Raw genomic sequence first — 15,561 nt, 5'->3', positions numbered from 1 at the left:
ATCGGCCCATCGGCCAGGGGAGAATCGCTGTGTGCCGTAAAAAAAACGGCGGGCAGCGATTCGTGTCGGGGGGCGGGCGTGGGGGGGGGGGGAGAATAGCGGGAGGGCGTTGGACCAGCGTCGCCGTAAAAATTTGCGCCGCCCGCTATTCTCCGCCCCGTTGTGAGTCCGGAGAATCACGCCCTAAGTTTCTGACAAAATATTGAACCATAACTTCCAACTAGTGGTGGAACGTAATGGCTTGTTTAAATTACAAGAGATTAAAGTGCACTCACCTGCTCTGTGGAGCTATGTTGAAACCTCTGCAGGCTGTACCTACCTGGGACCTGTAAAACAGCTTGGTTTAAAGGGCTAAGTGAAATTGACAGCTCAGGGAGAAGGTAAGTGGCTAAGTGGATGTGATTTGGCTGGTCAATTCAGAGGTGGAGGGGATCGGGTCAGGAGCAGGGATTGGGAGGGGTGGGATGGTTCAGGAGGAAGGGTCGATTTGGGTTGGGTGAGGAGGGGTTTGGGTAAGCTTGAAGGGGAGGGTTAGGTTGCATCAGGCCATCGGGAGGGTTGGGGTCAGGTCGGGGGCCAGGTAGCAGTAGTCAGGCTAGGGGTGTTACGGGTTTGATCAGGAGATGTATGGGTCGGGTTGGGCAGGTTGGGGGAACTTAGGCATGTGGATTGTGGGGGTGGCAAAGTTGTGGGCATTGGGTGGGATTCCCATGGAGCTGGGGTTTGGTGGGATGGGGAAATTATGTGGTTGGGTGATTAGGGTGGGGTTAAGGAGATACCCTAGGGATGTGATTAGTCAGGGTGGTTGGGGGTGGGGGGGGTGGGGGGGGGGGCCTCCGGAATGTGGACGGTGTTCCATGCAGAGCTTGATCTGAGTGTTTATTATTATTATGCTGAAGTTAGAAATGGTATTATTTGTTCTAACTCACTCAGAGTAGTGTAACTATGAGTGTAAGACTGGTTGAACCACCCAAAGATGACAATTTAAGGAAAGAAACCCTGATTATAAATGAGCTGGATTGGGCTTCCTGTTCACAGCTATAACCAATCAATGTTCTGACTGAGACCGGCTAGAAGAAGCTGGTGACCCTTAGCCAGGGTTCCTGATATGGCCGAGTGGTAGAGCTCACTGAACTGGTCAACCACAAACCTACAGTAATGCTCTGGGGTCCCAGGTTGAAATCCCACCATGGTCGATGGTAAATCATCCTGTGCCAGGCAGGGGTGTGATGAAACGTTTTGATAATCATTGACAAAGGAAATAGTTCTTGGATATGTCATGGCTCAGGGGTCTGGGAGGGGGTGAGTTGCTGACTCTGCTTCCAAATAATAAAATATGCCCTTGCCCTTGTATTTTTAGGTTTCTTGCCATATGACATTTTCACTTGTTAACGTTCATGGATACAATTGTTTAACTGACAACCATCATCTATTTTCAGTGGGGTCAATGTCAAGAAACCTATATTACCCAATGATGCTGGTTATGTGATTGTAAAGCCTTCACCTCAAACAGGTAAGCGAAATTTCAATTATTATAATGACCATCACAAGAGAGGTTTAATGTGTGAGAGGAGAAATTAGAAGAATGTTGGAGTAATTCTTTGCTACAGGTACTACTATACTGCAAAGTTTAAGCTCGCTGTAAAAGGGGAAGTTTTTAGCAGTGACAAGAATGTGAGATAATTGTTCTGATTTTTAAATGTTTTTATTGGTTTTCACATATTTATGTTCCACATTTCAGTTTATATGTTAAATTACAAGTCTCATAACTGCACATAATGTCAAACAAAATTACCCAAGGCGAAATTAAAATTACAAAAGAGAGATAGACCAAAGAACGAGAAAATCAAAACGCAAACAGAAGAGAATAGTTAGATCTGCACGTTTTGCACCGCCCATCCCACGGCTGTGGGTCCCACTTGGCCGATCTGCCTCAGTTGCCCTACCTAGTGTTGGCCCCAGCTTGTATTTCCCAGCATATTGCTGCTCCCTCTAGTTGTCCGCTTGCCCTAGGGCCTGTCCCCTGTGGCTATGCCCCATGTGTCCTGCGGTCATTTTATGTGGTCCCCCCCCCCCACCCCCCCCCCCCTCCGCTCCCCTCCCCCCTTCCCTTTACGACAGGACGACCGATCGTCTGTGCCCCCTCCCCCCCACTCTATTGGCTGTTCGCTACAGGTCTTGGAACGAGTTAGTGAATGACTTCCGCGTCTTGTGGAAGTCCTATTCCTACCCTCGGATGGCGAATTTGATTTTTTCCAGTTGGAGAAATTCCGACAAGTGTGCCAGCCGGTCTGCAACTTTGGATGGTGCTGCTGATCGCCAGCTGAGTAGAATTCTTTGGCAGATGATTAGGGGGGCAAAGGCTGAGGCATTGTCCCTCCTCCCCATGAAGAATTCTGGCAGGTCTGATACCCCGAAGATTGCCACTTTTGGGCTTGGCTCCACCCTCACCCTCACAATCTTAGACATTGCTCCGAAGAAGGCTGCCCAGAACCCAACAGGTCTGAGGCAGGCTCAGAGCATGTGGGCATGGTTGGCCAGGCCTCCCTGGCACCATTCACATTTGTTCTCCACCCCTGGGAAGAACCTGCTGATTTGGGTTCTGGTGAGGTGCACTCTGCGCACCACCATTAGTTGCATTAGGCTCAGCCTCACGCATGTGGAAGTGGAGTTTGCCCTGTTCAGTGCTTCTCTCCAGAGTCGCCTCTCTATTTCTATCTCTAGTTCTTCCTCTCATTTTTCCATTGCCTCCTGTAACAGTTGCTCATACAGGTCCCCGCAGTTCCCCCTCCCTAAGTCGCTCGAGTCCAACAGCTCTTCTATCAGTGAGTGATCCGGCATCCGTGGGTGCATCATTGTTTCCTTACGGAGAATGTTTTTGACCTGTATGTGCCGTAATTAATTATCTTTGGGCTATTGAAACCTCTCCATCAGTTCTTCTAGCATCACTAGTCTATCGTCCATGTAAAGATTGCTAACTGCCAATGTCCCCCAGTTCTGACTCCACCTTTTAAAGGTGGCGTCCATTGTGCCTGGTGTGAATCTGTGATTGTTGCAGATGGGGGCCATTGTGAACATTTCTGACAGGCCAAAGTGTTGCCTGAACTGGTTTCATGTCTGGAGCATGGCTATTACCACTGGGCTTGGTTGGTGGGGATGGGAATGCAGTTGTGGCAAGGGCTTGGAGGGACGTCCCTATGCAGGAACCCTTCTCCATCCTTGCTCATCCTGCTTCCAGCTCCCTTACCCATTCCCTCACTCTTTCAGCTGCGGCCACCCAGTGGTAGTATTGCAGGTTTGGGAGGGCCAGGCATCCCATGTTTCTTTTTCTTTGCAGGACTTTTGAACGGCAGACCCTCCAGCTCTGTCAGTCACCCTTGTGGGTTCACCGCAAAGATATCACTTTTTCTCAGGTTGATTTTGTAGCTCTTTCAGGAGCATCATGATCCCCTCCATGCTGCTTTGGGGGTCCGGAATGTAGAGGTGGAAGTCATCCGCATAGAGGGAGACTCTGTGCTCTCTGTTCTGTCTCTGGATCCTCTTCCAATTTTTCCCCGTTCTGAGGGTGATTGCCAGTGGCTCGAATTGCCAGGGCAAACAGAAGCGGGGACAGCGGGCATTCCTGCCTTGTGCCCTGTGGAGCTGGAAGTAATTAGAGCTGGTGGTGTTAGTCCGCACGCTCGCCATGGGAGCCTATGCGGTGAACCCTGTTCCCAGCCCAAACTGTTCCAGTACCTCTATGAGATACTTCCACTCGACTCTGTCGAAGGTCTTTTCTGGGCCCAGGAAGGTGATCACCTCAGGTGTTCTCTCCCTGGATGGGGTCATTATCACATTCAACAGGCGCCTGATTTTCGATGTTAGCTGCCTACCCTTAACAATGCCCATCTGGCCCTCTGCGACCACCTCGGATCCGCAGGTCTCCAATCACCTGGACAAACCCTTGGCCGGTATTTTTGCACCTATATTGAGCAGTGGGTTGGGCCTGTAGGACCTGCATTCAATCGGGTCTTTGTCTTTCTTGTGTATCAGCGAGATTGAGGTTTGTGCTAGCGTTGGGGCAGGGTGCCCCTCTACAGTGAATCTGTGAACATCTCCTGCAGGTACGGGAGTACTGCCACAAATATTTTGCAGAGGTCCACCAGGAATCCTCTGGCCAGAGCTCCTTCCCCACCTGCATGGAATAAATGTTCTTCATGACTTCTCCCAGTTCTAATGCTGCTTCCAGCTCCCGTTTCCTATCTTCTCCCATGACTTGCATGTCCAATCCATCGAGGAACTATTTAATCCTCGAGTCCCCTTCGGGGGGGCTCGGAGGTGTACAGCCCCAGTAGAAGGCCTTAATACTTCATTGTCCTTTTCCAGCTCTGCTATCAGTCTGCCGTTGTTGTCCCTATTTGATGCTATTTCCCTTGTGGCTGCCTGCATTCCCAGCTGGTGAGCCAGCAGGCGGCTAGCTTTGTCTCCCTGTTCCTAAATGATCTCTCCTGACTGGTTGAGTTGATGCACTGCTTTCCTGGTGGACTTTCCTGTAGCTTTTTCCTCTCCCGCAGAAGCTCAAGGTCGGGGCCTTGGAGTATTGCCAGTCCATCTCCAGTATGGAGTCGGCCAGTTGTTGCCTAGCCTCCCTCTCCTGCCTGTCTCTGCGCGCTTTATAAGCGATAATAGCGCCCCCTGACCAGAGCCTTCACGCCTCCCAGAACATGGAGGGTGAGACCTTCCCATTCTGGTTATTGGTAACATACTGTCAATAGCCTGTGATATTTTCTTGCAAAAAGCCTTGTCGGTAAGGAGGGCCGTGTCCAACCTCCATGGGAAGTGTTGGGCACGTCCCCTCTCCAACCTCACGTCCATGTGTGGAGCATGGTCGGAGATAACGATTGCGGAGTATTCCGCACTTACTATCCCTGGAAGCATTGATTAACCCACCACAAAAAAGTCAATGCGTGTGTACACCTTGTATACCTGGGAGGAGAAGAACACCTTCTCCCCTGGGTGTGTGAACCTACGCAGGTCCACTGCCCCATCTGTTCCATAAACGCGCTTAGTTATTTCACCATATTTGAGGTCTTCCCTGATTTGGGGTTTGATCTGTCCGTCTGTGGGTCCTGTACACAGTTAAGGACCCCCTCATGATTAGTGAGTGTTGGGGATTTCCGCCATGGTCCTCTTTAACAACTTTGTGTCATTCCAGTTGGGAGCATACATGTTAACAAGGACCACTGGTGCCCGATCCAGGATACCACTGACCATGACGTACTGTCCCCCTGGGTCCGTAACCGCCCTCGTCACGGTAAATTCTGTCCTCTTTAACTCCCCTAGCTCTCGTCCAGTAGCAAAAATGGTAGGTCTGTCCCACCCAACTCTTTCTTACCTGCAGTCCGTCCCTCTCCCTCAGGTGCGTCTCTTGGAGGAAGACTATGTCGGTTTTCATACTGTTCAGGTGGATGAAGACTCTAGATCTTTTCACTAGGCCGTTATGTCCCCTGACGCTCCAGGTGACTATTCTAATAGGGGGGTTTCTGTCCCCCGCCCCTCCTGCAGGATTAACCATATTTACCTTGCAGATGTGCCCCTGCACTCCAGGGTTTCCCTTTGTTAGGGGCACATCCAAGATGGCTGCGATCTCCTTGCTCACCATGAGGACGGGCCCCTGCACTCGGGGTTTCCCTTTGTCCAGGGGCGGCCAACTGTGTATATGCCATGTGGGTGTGCCCCTGCACTCCCCCGGTGGACCCCCCCCCCCCCCACTCATATTTACTGACCCCAGCTTTCCCGCTAGTGTGGTGGGCTCCCCTCCTGGAGTCGGACTAAGCCTACCCTTCGCCCCCTACTTTTCTTACCCCTCTTTCTCCTCCTCCCCCTCTCCTGGGCTCTTCTGCCCTCACTCCTTCCTTTCTAGAGTTCTAGACACTCTATCATATAACTGCTTTTGTTTTGCTTTAATGCTTTGCATTTCCTGTAGAACCACTGCATTCTCCTCCTTCTTTGCCAAATATGGAAGTGTGGTATGCAACCTTCTATTCATGAGTAACTCTGCTGGCGTTACTCATTGTACTTCTGTAAGTGCTGGAGAATGTTTTGATGTCACCAAAAAATTATTCTTCCACGTTATAACACCAACAAACAATGATGTTTCATCACTGGAGACTGTGTCTTCCACTGTGTTGACTAATTTGAGGTTGAGCTTAGAATAACAATTCTGAGCAAAGTGGTTTTCTCTTTTGTATCTGGAATAAAACTTGCCAAATGCTGGACACTGTCTTAATTTGTGCTTTTGACCTCATTCAATGGGTTGACAATTGATTTCATTTCACGAGAGAGATTTGTGGCCTGTCTACTGGAAATAGGAGAAACAAATGAGAGTTCCTTGTGTTATTCACAGCATTGTACATTGACCCAGCCTGTTCTTTGTGCTGTGGTCCTAAGATCAGGCTCTTGCTTAATCAGGTAGACACTAGTCAATAAAACACTGCAGATTATCAATGGGGCAGGGTTCACTTATGGAAAATACTGTTAATATTAAAGGATACACCTTGAGCAGAATCAAAATTGCAACACTGCCCATTCTTCTTTTCAAATGATTGTGATTTATGTTGGCATATTATCCCATAAATTCAGAAATGCTCAAGCAGTTCACACAATGGACCATGTTTTACATGTTACATTAGTTGTTGGTATTGGGTTGATGCGACCTTTGCTCCTGCCAATCCTAATTTTGTCTTTCTGTTGTCCACAACCATATTTGTTCTTTGGGACCTCTAGATATTTGCTGGGAGCGGAAAATCTTTGATTGACTCGGTCATGATTCTCTCTTTGATCCTGGCAATGATTGACTGACTCTTCAAATGGAATATGAAATGGAATGGGGCAGCACGGTAGCATGGTGGTTAGCATAAATGCTTCACAGCTCCAGGGTCCCAGGTTCGATTCCCAGCTGGGTCACTGTCTGTGTGGAGTCTGCACGTCCTCCCCGTGTGTGCGTGGGTTTCCTCCGGGTGCTCCGGTTTCCTCCCACAGTCCAAAGATGTGCGGGTTAGGTGGATTGGCCGTGCTAAATTGCCCGTAGTGTCCTAAAAAGTAAGGTTAAGGGGGGGGTTGTTGGGTTACGGGTATAGGGTGGATACGTGGGTTTGAGTAGGGTGATCATTGCTCGGCACAACATCGAGGGCTGAAGGGCCTGTTCTGTGCTGTACTGTTCTATGTTCTATGTTCTATGATAACTTCCCAATTTGTTTGGCTCAGTTTATTGCATCAATCAACAAATCACAAAATGAGGGGTGCTCTTTGAGCCAATTCCCTCATCCTTCCATAGCGTCAGGAAGAGTGGCAGCTGACTTGTGCAGAAAGATAGTCCCACCAACAGAAATGCATGATGACAACATAATCTGTTTTACTGATCTTGGGTGATGCATACCAGTGAGGACTCCTTGATACCTTTTTGAATTATATCACGGGATCTTTTATATCATCTGCGAGTTCAGATTGCACCATTGCCAGGGCTTAATAATTTTCCTTACGTCTTGGTGACCTGTTGGTCATTCTGGGTGAGTGTGCTTAACACTCAATTTGGCTCTGTTTCTTTACTTAGCTCTGGAGTCGCCAGGTATCATTAAGATACCGCCACAAGTTCAAGGTGAAGTTCAAAGCAATAAAACCATACACCAATTAGTAAGTTCAAACAACTGAGTTTATTATAATACAATTATAATAACTACCCATGCACACGCTAAGATGATTAAACTATTCCTACCGCTAAATAAACTAATACTTATCTCAAAGGAACTGCCGGGTCAGGGAACAAGGCCTCTTGCTCTGCTCTGGTCTGCAGACTTCAGGTTGGTATAAGTTAAAAGGGGTCAGGAGTGTCTATCTCTGGTAGCGATCGTTGTGAGACACTTACTTGCTGGCGGCTGCTGTCCGAACCCTCTCCTCTCTCTCGTTCAAGGTCTTCTTGGCAAAAGCTGGTCGAGGTGCTGGTCCACGGAGGAGTGCTGGTCAAAGAGAGGGGAGGGCTGGACAAGAAGACTGAACCATGTGTGGGACCTGTCTTTTATAGGTCCCAGGGATCCGCGCCCCTTTGGGCGGACTCCCTTACCTTCTTGGAATCTATTGGGTCTCTTCCCAATCGATATGTTTGAATCCCCCCAATACTGAGGCTGTTCCTTAGCTACTGGGCGGGCTCTCAGGCTCTTTGTTTTCAAACCCTGTTGGTGCCTGAGTGTCTGGTATCCTTTACAATGTTGCAGTTGCTTCCCCATTTGTGTCCATTATCTCTGGAATCATTCCATTAACATGCTAATTATCCTGGTGATTGCCTCATTAGTATGCGGAATGTTCGTTTCGGTGCTGTCTGCTTTCTTAGCAGACAGAATCCACACCTGCTAGGTGCAGCCTGCTGGCACTGCAAACATTGTCCATTTTATCCTATATGCTTTGCGTTCCTCCATTTTGTATTCAGGGAAATAAGAACATAAGAACATAAGAACTAGGAGCAGGAGTAGGCCATCTGGCCCCTCGAGCCTGCTCTGCCATTCAATTAGATCATGGCTGATCTTTTGTGGACTCAGCTCCACTTTCCGGCCCGAACACCCGAACCAAATGGCCAACTTCGGTGGCTACAGACCAGAGCTGGAATGACAGAATATTTCTCGCAGTATTGTCTTTTAACTATTTGCCTCTTAAGTTTCTGGTCTGTCTTTGGTAATTATGGAAGGCCTTTTGGGATATTCTACAAACCGTGATTGGCCAATTGGAAAAAGACTTGGGTGACTCATATTTTTTCAGGCGGTGGCAAATGACTTTTGTGTTTTTAAATGCTTTTCTCTTTATTTTCAGGAACAAGTCTGGGTAAATGTGCCCCTGGAAGGTCTCTGCTTTCACCATCTGGGTTTTATTACCAGGACCAATGGATGTCATCAAGCTGTGACATTCGGCGCTTCAACAGTCCTGCAAGTATAACAGACTGTCTCCGTGGGAAAAAACTTTACATTTTTGGAGATTCTACAATACGCCAATGGTTTGAATATTTGACAGCATTCGTACCAGGTTAAGTGTCGCTTTTTCTCATATGTTTTTTGATATAATCTGCCTTAATTGTAGAACCACAGAATTCCTATAGCGCGGAACAAGCCATTCACTTCATCGAGTCTGACCATCTGAAAGAGCACCTGACTGGTGCGCACTCCCCCACCCTAGCCCTGCAACCCTCCCTAACCTACACACCCTTGGATACTATGCCGCTCCTCGCTCCCTATTCTCCCCCCCCTCCGGGGGGCTGGGAGCGGCGTTTCGTGCAACTCGGCCGTCGGGCCTTGATGCTGGCGTCAAGGCAGCGTGCCGAGAATGACGCGGCCGGCGACGCCTAATGTCGTCAACCGCGCATGCGCGGTTGCCGTCTTCCCCTCCGCTGCCCCGCAAGACATGCCGGCTTGATCATGCGGGGCGGCGGAGGGGAAAGAGTGCGTCCCTTGGAGACGCCGGCCGACGATCGGTGGGTACCGATCGCGGGCCAGTCCCCTCCCGAGCACGGCTGTGGTGCTCGATCCCCTCTCGGCCCCCCACAGGCCCCAAACTCACCTTTTGCGCTATGTTCACACCGGCAGCGACCAGGTGTGGTTGCCGCCGGTGTGAACAGGTCGGGAACGGCAGGTGAAAAACGGCGACCCGCGATTCTCCGAGCGGCGTGTCGCAAAACGCGTCACGCCATTTTGGGGGGGGTGGGTGGGAGAATCACGGGGGGTGCCAGAGCGGCCCTCCCGCGATTCTCCCACCTGGCCTGGGGAGTGGAGAATAGCGCCCTCGGTTTACTGAAGAGGTTCAGGTTTGCGCAATTCCGGCCGTTCACCACCGGATGGTGTTTTACCCAAGAGTTCCAGGTCAGTGCAATTCCATCCTTCCACGACCAGATGGAGATTTACACAGGATTCAGGTCAATGCACTTCCAATTACGGCCACCAGATGGAGCTTCTACCTCCTTGAGATATTATGGGGCTCAAAATCTGAGAGTTTGCAGGCCTTTTGTTTGCCTGATTCCTGTGGACAAATGCCAGTTGTATTTTAAAGAATGCTCCCAGTTTGACCTCTTCCCATCCTTCCAGAGAGAGAGATAAAAAATTACAGACCTGGATAATGACTGCTTGTTTTCTTACTCCAGATGCCCTGCACAAACCAGAGTGCTGTCTGTTTTCTCACTAGGAGAGCCTTCACAGAACTTTTAAAAAATAAATTTAGAGTATCCAATTCATTTTTTCCAATTAAGGGGCAATTTGGTGTGGCCAATCCACCTAACCAGCACATCTTTGGGTTGTGGGGGCCTTCACAGAACTGGCTTGGAGGTTTTAGATATTGCCTGGCTGAGAGAGAAAGAGCAGCAGAGAGAGAGAGTGTGACTTCCAGCTTTTTACATATTTGAAGAACTCTAGTGTGGTGAATGTAGCATGGTAATTCACACTGTATCTTTGTAAGCGCAGTAGCGTTATCAGACCACTAGGGGGAGTAGCTCTGGGAATGCTCAGGAGCTTGTACAGGGCTCCACCCTTGGCTCCGCCGACGACTACTCCCCCTTGTGCTGCTGTATAAATACCCTTGTCCAGAGTCAGCCTGCAGTTCACCGAGAGTTCATCAACGGGTAACAGGCTGGCTCTGTAGTAAGTTGATTAAAGCCTATATTCATATCGGAAGACACGTGTCTGGTGAATTGATGGTTCCATCAATTTAATCAACTTAAAACAGTCAAGACCGATCATGGAATCGGCCCTCAAGCCTGGACGCCTGAAACTCGAACCACAGGATGCAGAGGCAAAAGAAATCTTCTCCTACTGGCTGCGGTGCTTTAAGGCCTACCTGGCAGAAGCAAGCACAGCCAAAACGACAGAGGAACAGAAGTTAAATCTACTGCACGCGAGGGTGAGCCACCGAATCTCTACGCAACTAAACTCGGCCGGTTCATATACTGCAGCGCTAGCGGTACTCGATAAGATATATGTAAGGCCCATTAACGAAGTTTACGCTCGCCATGTGTTCACGACTCGCCACCAGCAGCCTACAGAATCACTCGCCGAATTTTTAAGGGAACTCAATAATTTGTCAAATGACTGTAATTATCAAGCGGTTACCGTGGCTGAACACAGAGAACTTGCTGTACGCGATGTTTTTGTAGCGGGCCTCAGGTCTAATTATGTGCGCCAACGACTGCTGGAAAAGGGGGCCCAAGACTTCGTAACAACTGTGGAAGCTGCGACCACGATGGAGGTCTCCTTCCGCAGCCTTAACTCGTTCCCCGTGGACACCGCGACCCAATCATGGGCCCCCGACCAGCGACTCCCCCAGGCCTGTGCTACGCGGCCACCCAGCCACCATGCTGCCCCAGCCAGCCACTATGCTGCTCCGGCCAGCCACTATACTGCTCCAGCCTGCCAGAATCAGCACCCGCGGCAGCACTGCCCGGCCTGCAACGCGACTTGCAGCAGCTGCGGGCGGAAAGGCCACTACGCAAGAGTGTGCCTCGCTAAAAGGGCCCCAGCTTGCAACAAAGTAATCGGTCCCCACACCCGCAGGCCCACGGGGCCTGAAACGCTGCGGCCTATGCCCCGACTCCACTCCCTCCCGCCACATGCGATCCATGGGGGCCGCCATCTTGGCAAACCTCCACCATGCGGCCGGCCACTTGCGACTCATGGAGGCCGCCATCTTGGACGCCATCTTCCTCGCCGCCCGCCACGTGCGATCCACGGGCCCGACCTGCATCTCCACGCTCGGACAACTCATCGGAAGAGTACGACTATGAACTCAGACGGCAGTCATCACGGGGCCACTCCAGCACAGCTGATCGAGCCGCCAACTACCCGCAACTCAGCGCAGTCACTCTGGACCAATCATGCCCGAAGCATCTGCGAAATTCGATGACAGAGGTCAAAATCAACGGGTACAAAACGCCATGCCTCTTCGACTCCGGGAGCACTGAGAGCTTCATACATCCAGACCTGGTAAGACACTGTTCGCTCCCCGTTTTCCCCATGCGGCAAACTATCTCGCTCGCTTCAGGCTCCCATTCGGTCTAGATCCAGGGACGCACCGCCGCGACACTCACAATCCAAGGTGCTAGCTACTCAAAATTCAAACTCTACGTTTTGCCCGACCTCTGCGCGCCACTCTTATTAGGCCGAGACTTTCAATGTAACCTTAAGAGCCTCACCCTCAGCTTCGGCGGGCCCCTGCCCCCACTCACTATCTGCAGCCTCGCTACGCTGCGAATCCCCCCCCCTCCTCTCTTCGCTAATCTTACAAAGGACTGTAAACCCGTAGCCACTCGTAGCAGGCGGTATAGCCTGCAGGATATGGTATTTATCAGAGCAGAGGTCCGAAGGCTTCTCAGTGAGGGGATTATAGAGGCCAGCAATAGTCCCTGGAGAGCTCAGGTGGTGGTCGTTAAGACCGGGGAAAAATTCCGCATGGTTGTCGACTATAGTCAGACCATAAATAGATTTACGCTCCTCGACGCGTATCCCCTCCCCAGGATTGCAGACATGGTAAACCAGATCGCCCAGTACCGGCTCTTTTCCACGGTGGATCTGAAGTCTGCATACCACCAGCTCCCAATCTGCCCGGAGGACCTCCACTACACGGCATTCGAGGCCAATGGCCGCCTCTTCCATTTCCTCCGGGTCCCTTTCGGCGTCACTAATGGGGTCTCGGTGTTCCAACGAGCAATGGACCAAATGGTGGGCCAGTACGGGCTGCGGGCCACATTTCCGTACTTGGACAATGTCACCATCTGCGGCTATGACCAGCAGGACCACGACGCCAACCTCCACCGTTTTCTCCAGACGGCACAGAAACTGAATCTCACGTATAACAAGGAGAAATGCGTTTTCCGCACAACCAGACTAGCCATCCTCGGCTATGTCGTGGAAAACGGAGTCCTGGGCACAGACCCGGACCGTATGCCCGGACTCTTAGAACTCCCCCTCCCCCATTGCCCCAAGGCCCTCAAACGGTGCTTGGGCTTCTTCTCCTACTACGCCCAGTGGGTCCCTCAATATGCGGACAAAGCCCGCCCACTCTTTAGGACCACACGATTTCCCCTGTCAGCCGAGGCACGCCAGGCCTTCGACGGCATCAAGGAGGACATCACCAAAGCAGCCATGCAGGCGGTGGATGAATCCGTCCCTTTCCAGGTTGAGAGCGATGCCTCAGAGGTAGCTCTAGCAGCCACATTAAACCAGGCAGGGAGACCAGTCGCATTTTTCTCCCGTACCCTCTCCGCTTCAGAACTCCGACACTCCTCAGTCGAGAAAGAAGCACAAGCCATTGTGGAGGCTATCCGTCACTGGAGGTACTACCTCGCAGGTAGGAGGTTCACCCTCATCACCGACCAAAGATCGGTTGCCTTCATGTTTGACAACTCGCAAAGGGGCTAAATTAAAAACGACAAAATTCTGAGGTGGAGGATCGAACTCTCCACCTACAATTATGATATTAAGTATCGACCCGGGAAGCTCAACGAGCCTCCGGATGCCCTATCCCGCGGGACATGCGCCAGCGCGCAGATTGACCGATTGAAAGTCATCCACAATGACCTCTGCCACCCGGGGGTCACCCGGCTTGCCCACTACATCAGAGCCCGAAACCTGCCTTTCTCCAACGAGGAGGTAAAAGCGGTCACCAGGGACTGCCCGATCTGTGCGGAGTGCAAACCGCACTTTTATAGACCAGACAGGGCCCAACTGGTCAAGGCTTCTAAGCCCTTTGAACGCCTCGCGATTGATTTCAAAGGGCCACTCCCCTCAACTAACAAGAACGTTTACTTTCTAAACGTCGTAGATGAGTTCTCCCGTTTCCCATTTGCTATCCCGTGCCCCGACATGACCTCCCACACAGTTATTAGGGCCCTGCATAGCATCTTCATCCTGTTTGGTTTCCCCAGCTACGTACACAGCAACCGGGGTTCGTCCTTCATGAGCAACGAGCTGCGTCAGTACCTGCTCGACAAGGGCATTGCCTCGAGCAGGACTACCAGCTACAACCCCAGGGGGAACGGGCAGGTGGAGAGGGAGAACGCGACGGTCTGGAAGACCTTCCTACTGACCCTCCGGTCTAGAAAGCTCCAAGTCTCCCAGTGGTAGGAAGTCCTCCCAGACGCGCTCCACACTATTAGGTTCCTTTTGTGCACAGCGACCAATCAGACCCCCCACGAGAGGCTCTTCATTTTTTCCAGGGGCACTACCATGGGGGTCTCACTTCCGGCATGGCTGAGGACGCCGGGTCCCGTACTTCTGAGGAAACACGTCAGGGCACACAAAACCGACCCCCTTGTTGAAAAGATGCGCCTGCACCACTCCAACCCCCAGTACGCATTCGTCGAGTTCCCTGACGGCCGTCAGGACACTGTATCCCTCCGGGATCTGGCACCCGCCGGATCCAGTGCCCCCTCTACCCCCACAGAAGGACCTCTCACCCTACACCCCATGCTGCCGCCCCCTTGCACTCCCGAGCCCACGAGCTCGCTCCACCAGTCCCGCGCACCCGCGCCGGCCAGCCCCCAGCGCCCCCAGTCCCCGGTCGAACCAGGAAAGTATGAAGCTCGGATACAACCCTCCCTGGAGTCCGCCATCGTACCCCAGCACACAACACCCATCCAGCCACCGCAAGAGGCTGCAACCCCGGTGCTCCGCAGATCACAGCGGACAGTTCGACCACCGGACAGACTGACTTTGTAAACCACCACCCCCGCCGGACTTGATTTTTTTTGCATGGGGTGAATGTGATGAATGTAACTTAGTAATTCACACTATATCTTTGTAAGCGCAGTAGCGTTATCCGAACACCAGGGGGAGTAGCTCTGAGAATGCTCAGGAGCTTGTACAGGGCTCCACCCTTGGCTCCGCCCACAACTCCTCCCCCTTGTGCTGCTGTATAAATACCCTTGTCCAGAGTCAGCCTGCAGTTCGCCGAGAGTTCATCAACGGGTAACAGGCTGGCTCTGTAGTAAGTTGATTAAAGCCTATATTCATATCGGAAGACACGTGTCTGGTAAATTGATGGTTCCATCATCTAGCAAATTAGTCAAACATGATTTACCCTTCATAAAACCATGCTGACTGTGATTAAATGCATTTTGACTTTCCAAATGCCCCATTACTATTTCCTTAATAATGGATTCCAACAATTTTCCAATGACAGACGGTAAGCTAACTGGTCTTTAGTTCCAGTTTCTACTTTTCTCCCATTTTGCACAGGGGCATTACATTAGCCTTTTTCCAATCCCTTGGAACCTTTCCAGAATCCAGGCAATTTTGGAATATTATAACCAATGTCTCCACTCTGTCTGTTGCCATTTCCTTAAAGACCCTAGGATGTACGTTATGAGGCCCTAAGGACTTGTCTGCCTTTAATCCCAATATTTTCCTCAGTACTTGTTTTCTAGCGATCATGATTGTTTTAGCTTCCTCCTTTTAAACAAGCTCAGCATTACCTGTTATTGTTGGGATGGTTCTAGTGTCCTCCACTGTGAAAACCGAGGCAAAATAGCAATTTAATGCCTCTGCCATTTCTGTGTTC

At 50.9% G+C, this 15,561-nt stretch overlaps 1 protein-coding gene across 1 annotated transcript in view; it reads left to right on the top strand.

Moving 5' to 3' along the window:
- LOC119969072 (NXPE family member 3-like) overlaps window positions 1-15,561 on the top strand; it is a 71,182-nt gene that overhangs the window by 25,357 nt on the left and 30,264 nt on the right. The window contains exons 3-4 of the mRNA XM_038802276.1: window positions 1,440-1,513; window positions 8,839-9,048. Of these exons, the coding sequence (XP_038658204.1) occupies window positions 1,440-1,513; window positions 8,839-9,048 (284 nt within the window). The remainder of the gene's footprint in view (window positions 1-1,439; window positions 1,514-8,838; window positions 9,049-15,561) is intronic.

This window comes from Scyliorhinus canicula, chromosome 7, assembly GCF_902713615.1.
Source record: "Scyliorhinus canicula chromosome 7, sScyCan1.1, whole genome shotgun sequence".
In the NCBI taxonomy this organism is placed as follows: domain Eukaryota; kingdom Metazoa; phylum Chordata; class Chondrichthyes; order Carcharhiniformes; family Scyliorhinidae; genus Scyliorhinus; species Scyliorhinus canicula.
The sequence above is the reverse complement of the archived record's forward strand: the minus strand, read 5'-3'. Positions and strand labels throughout refer to the sequence as shown.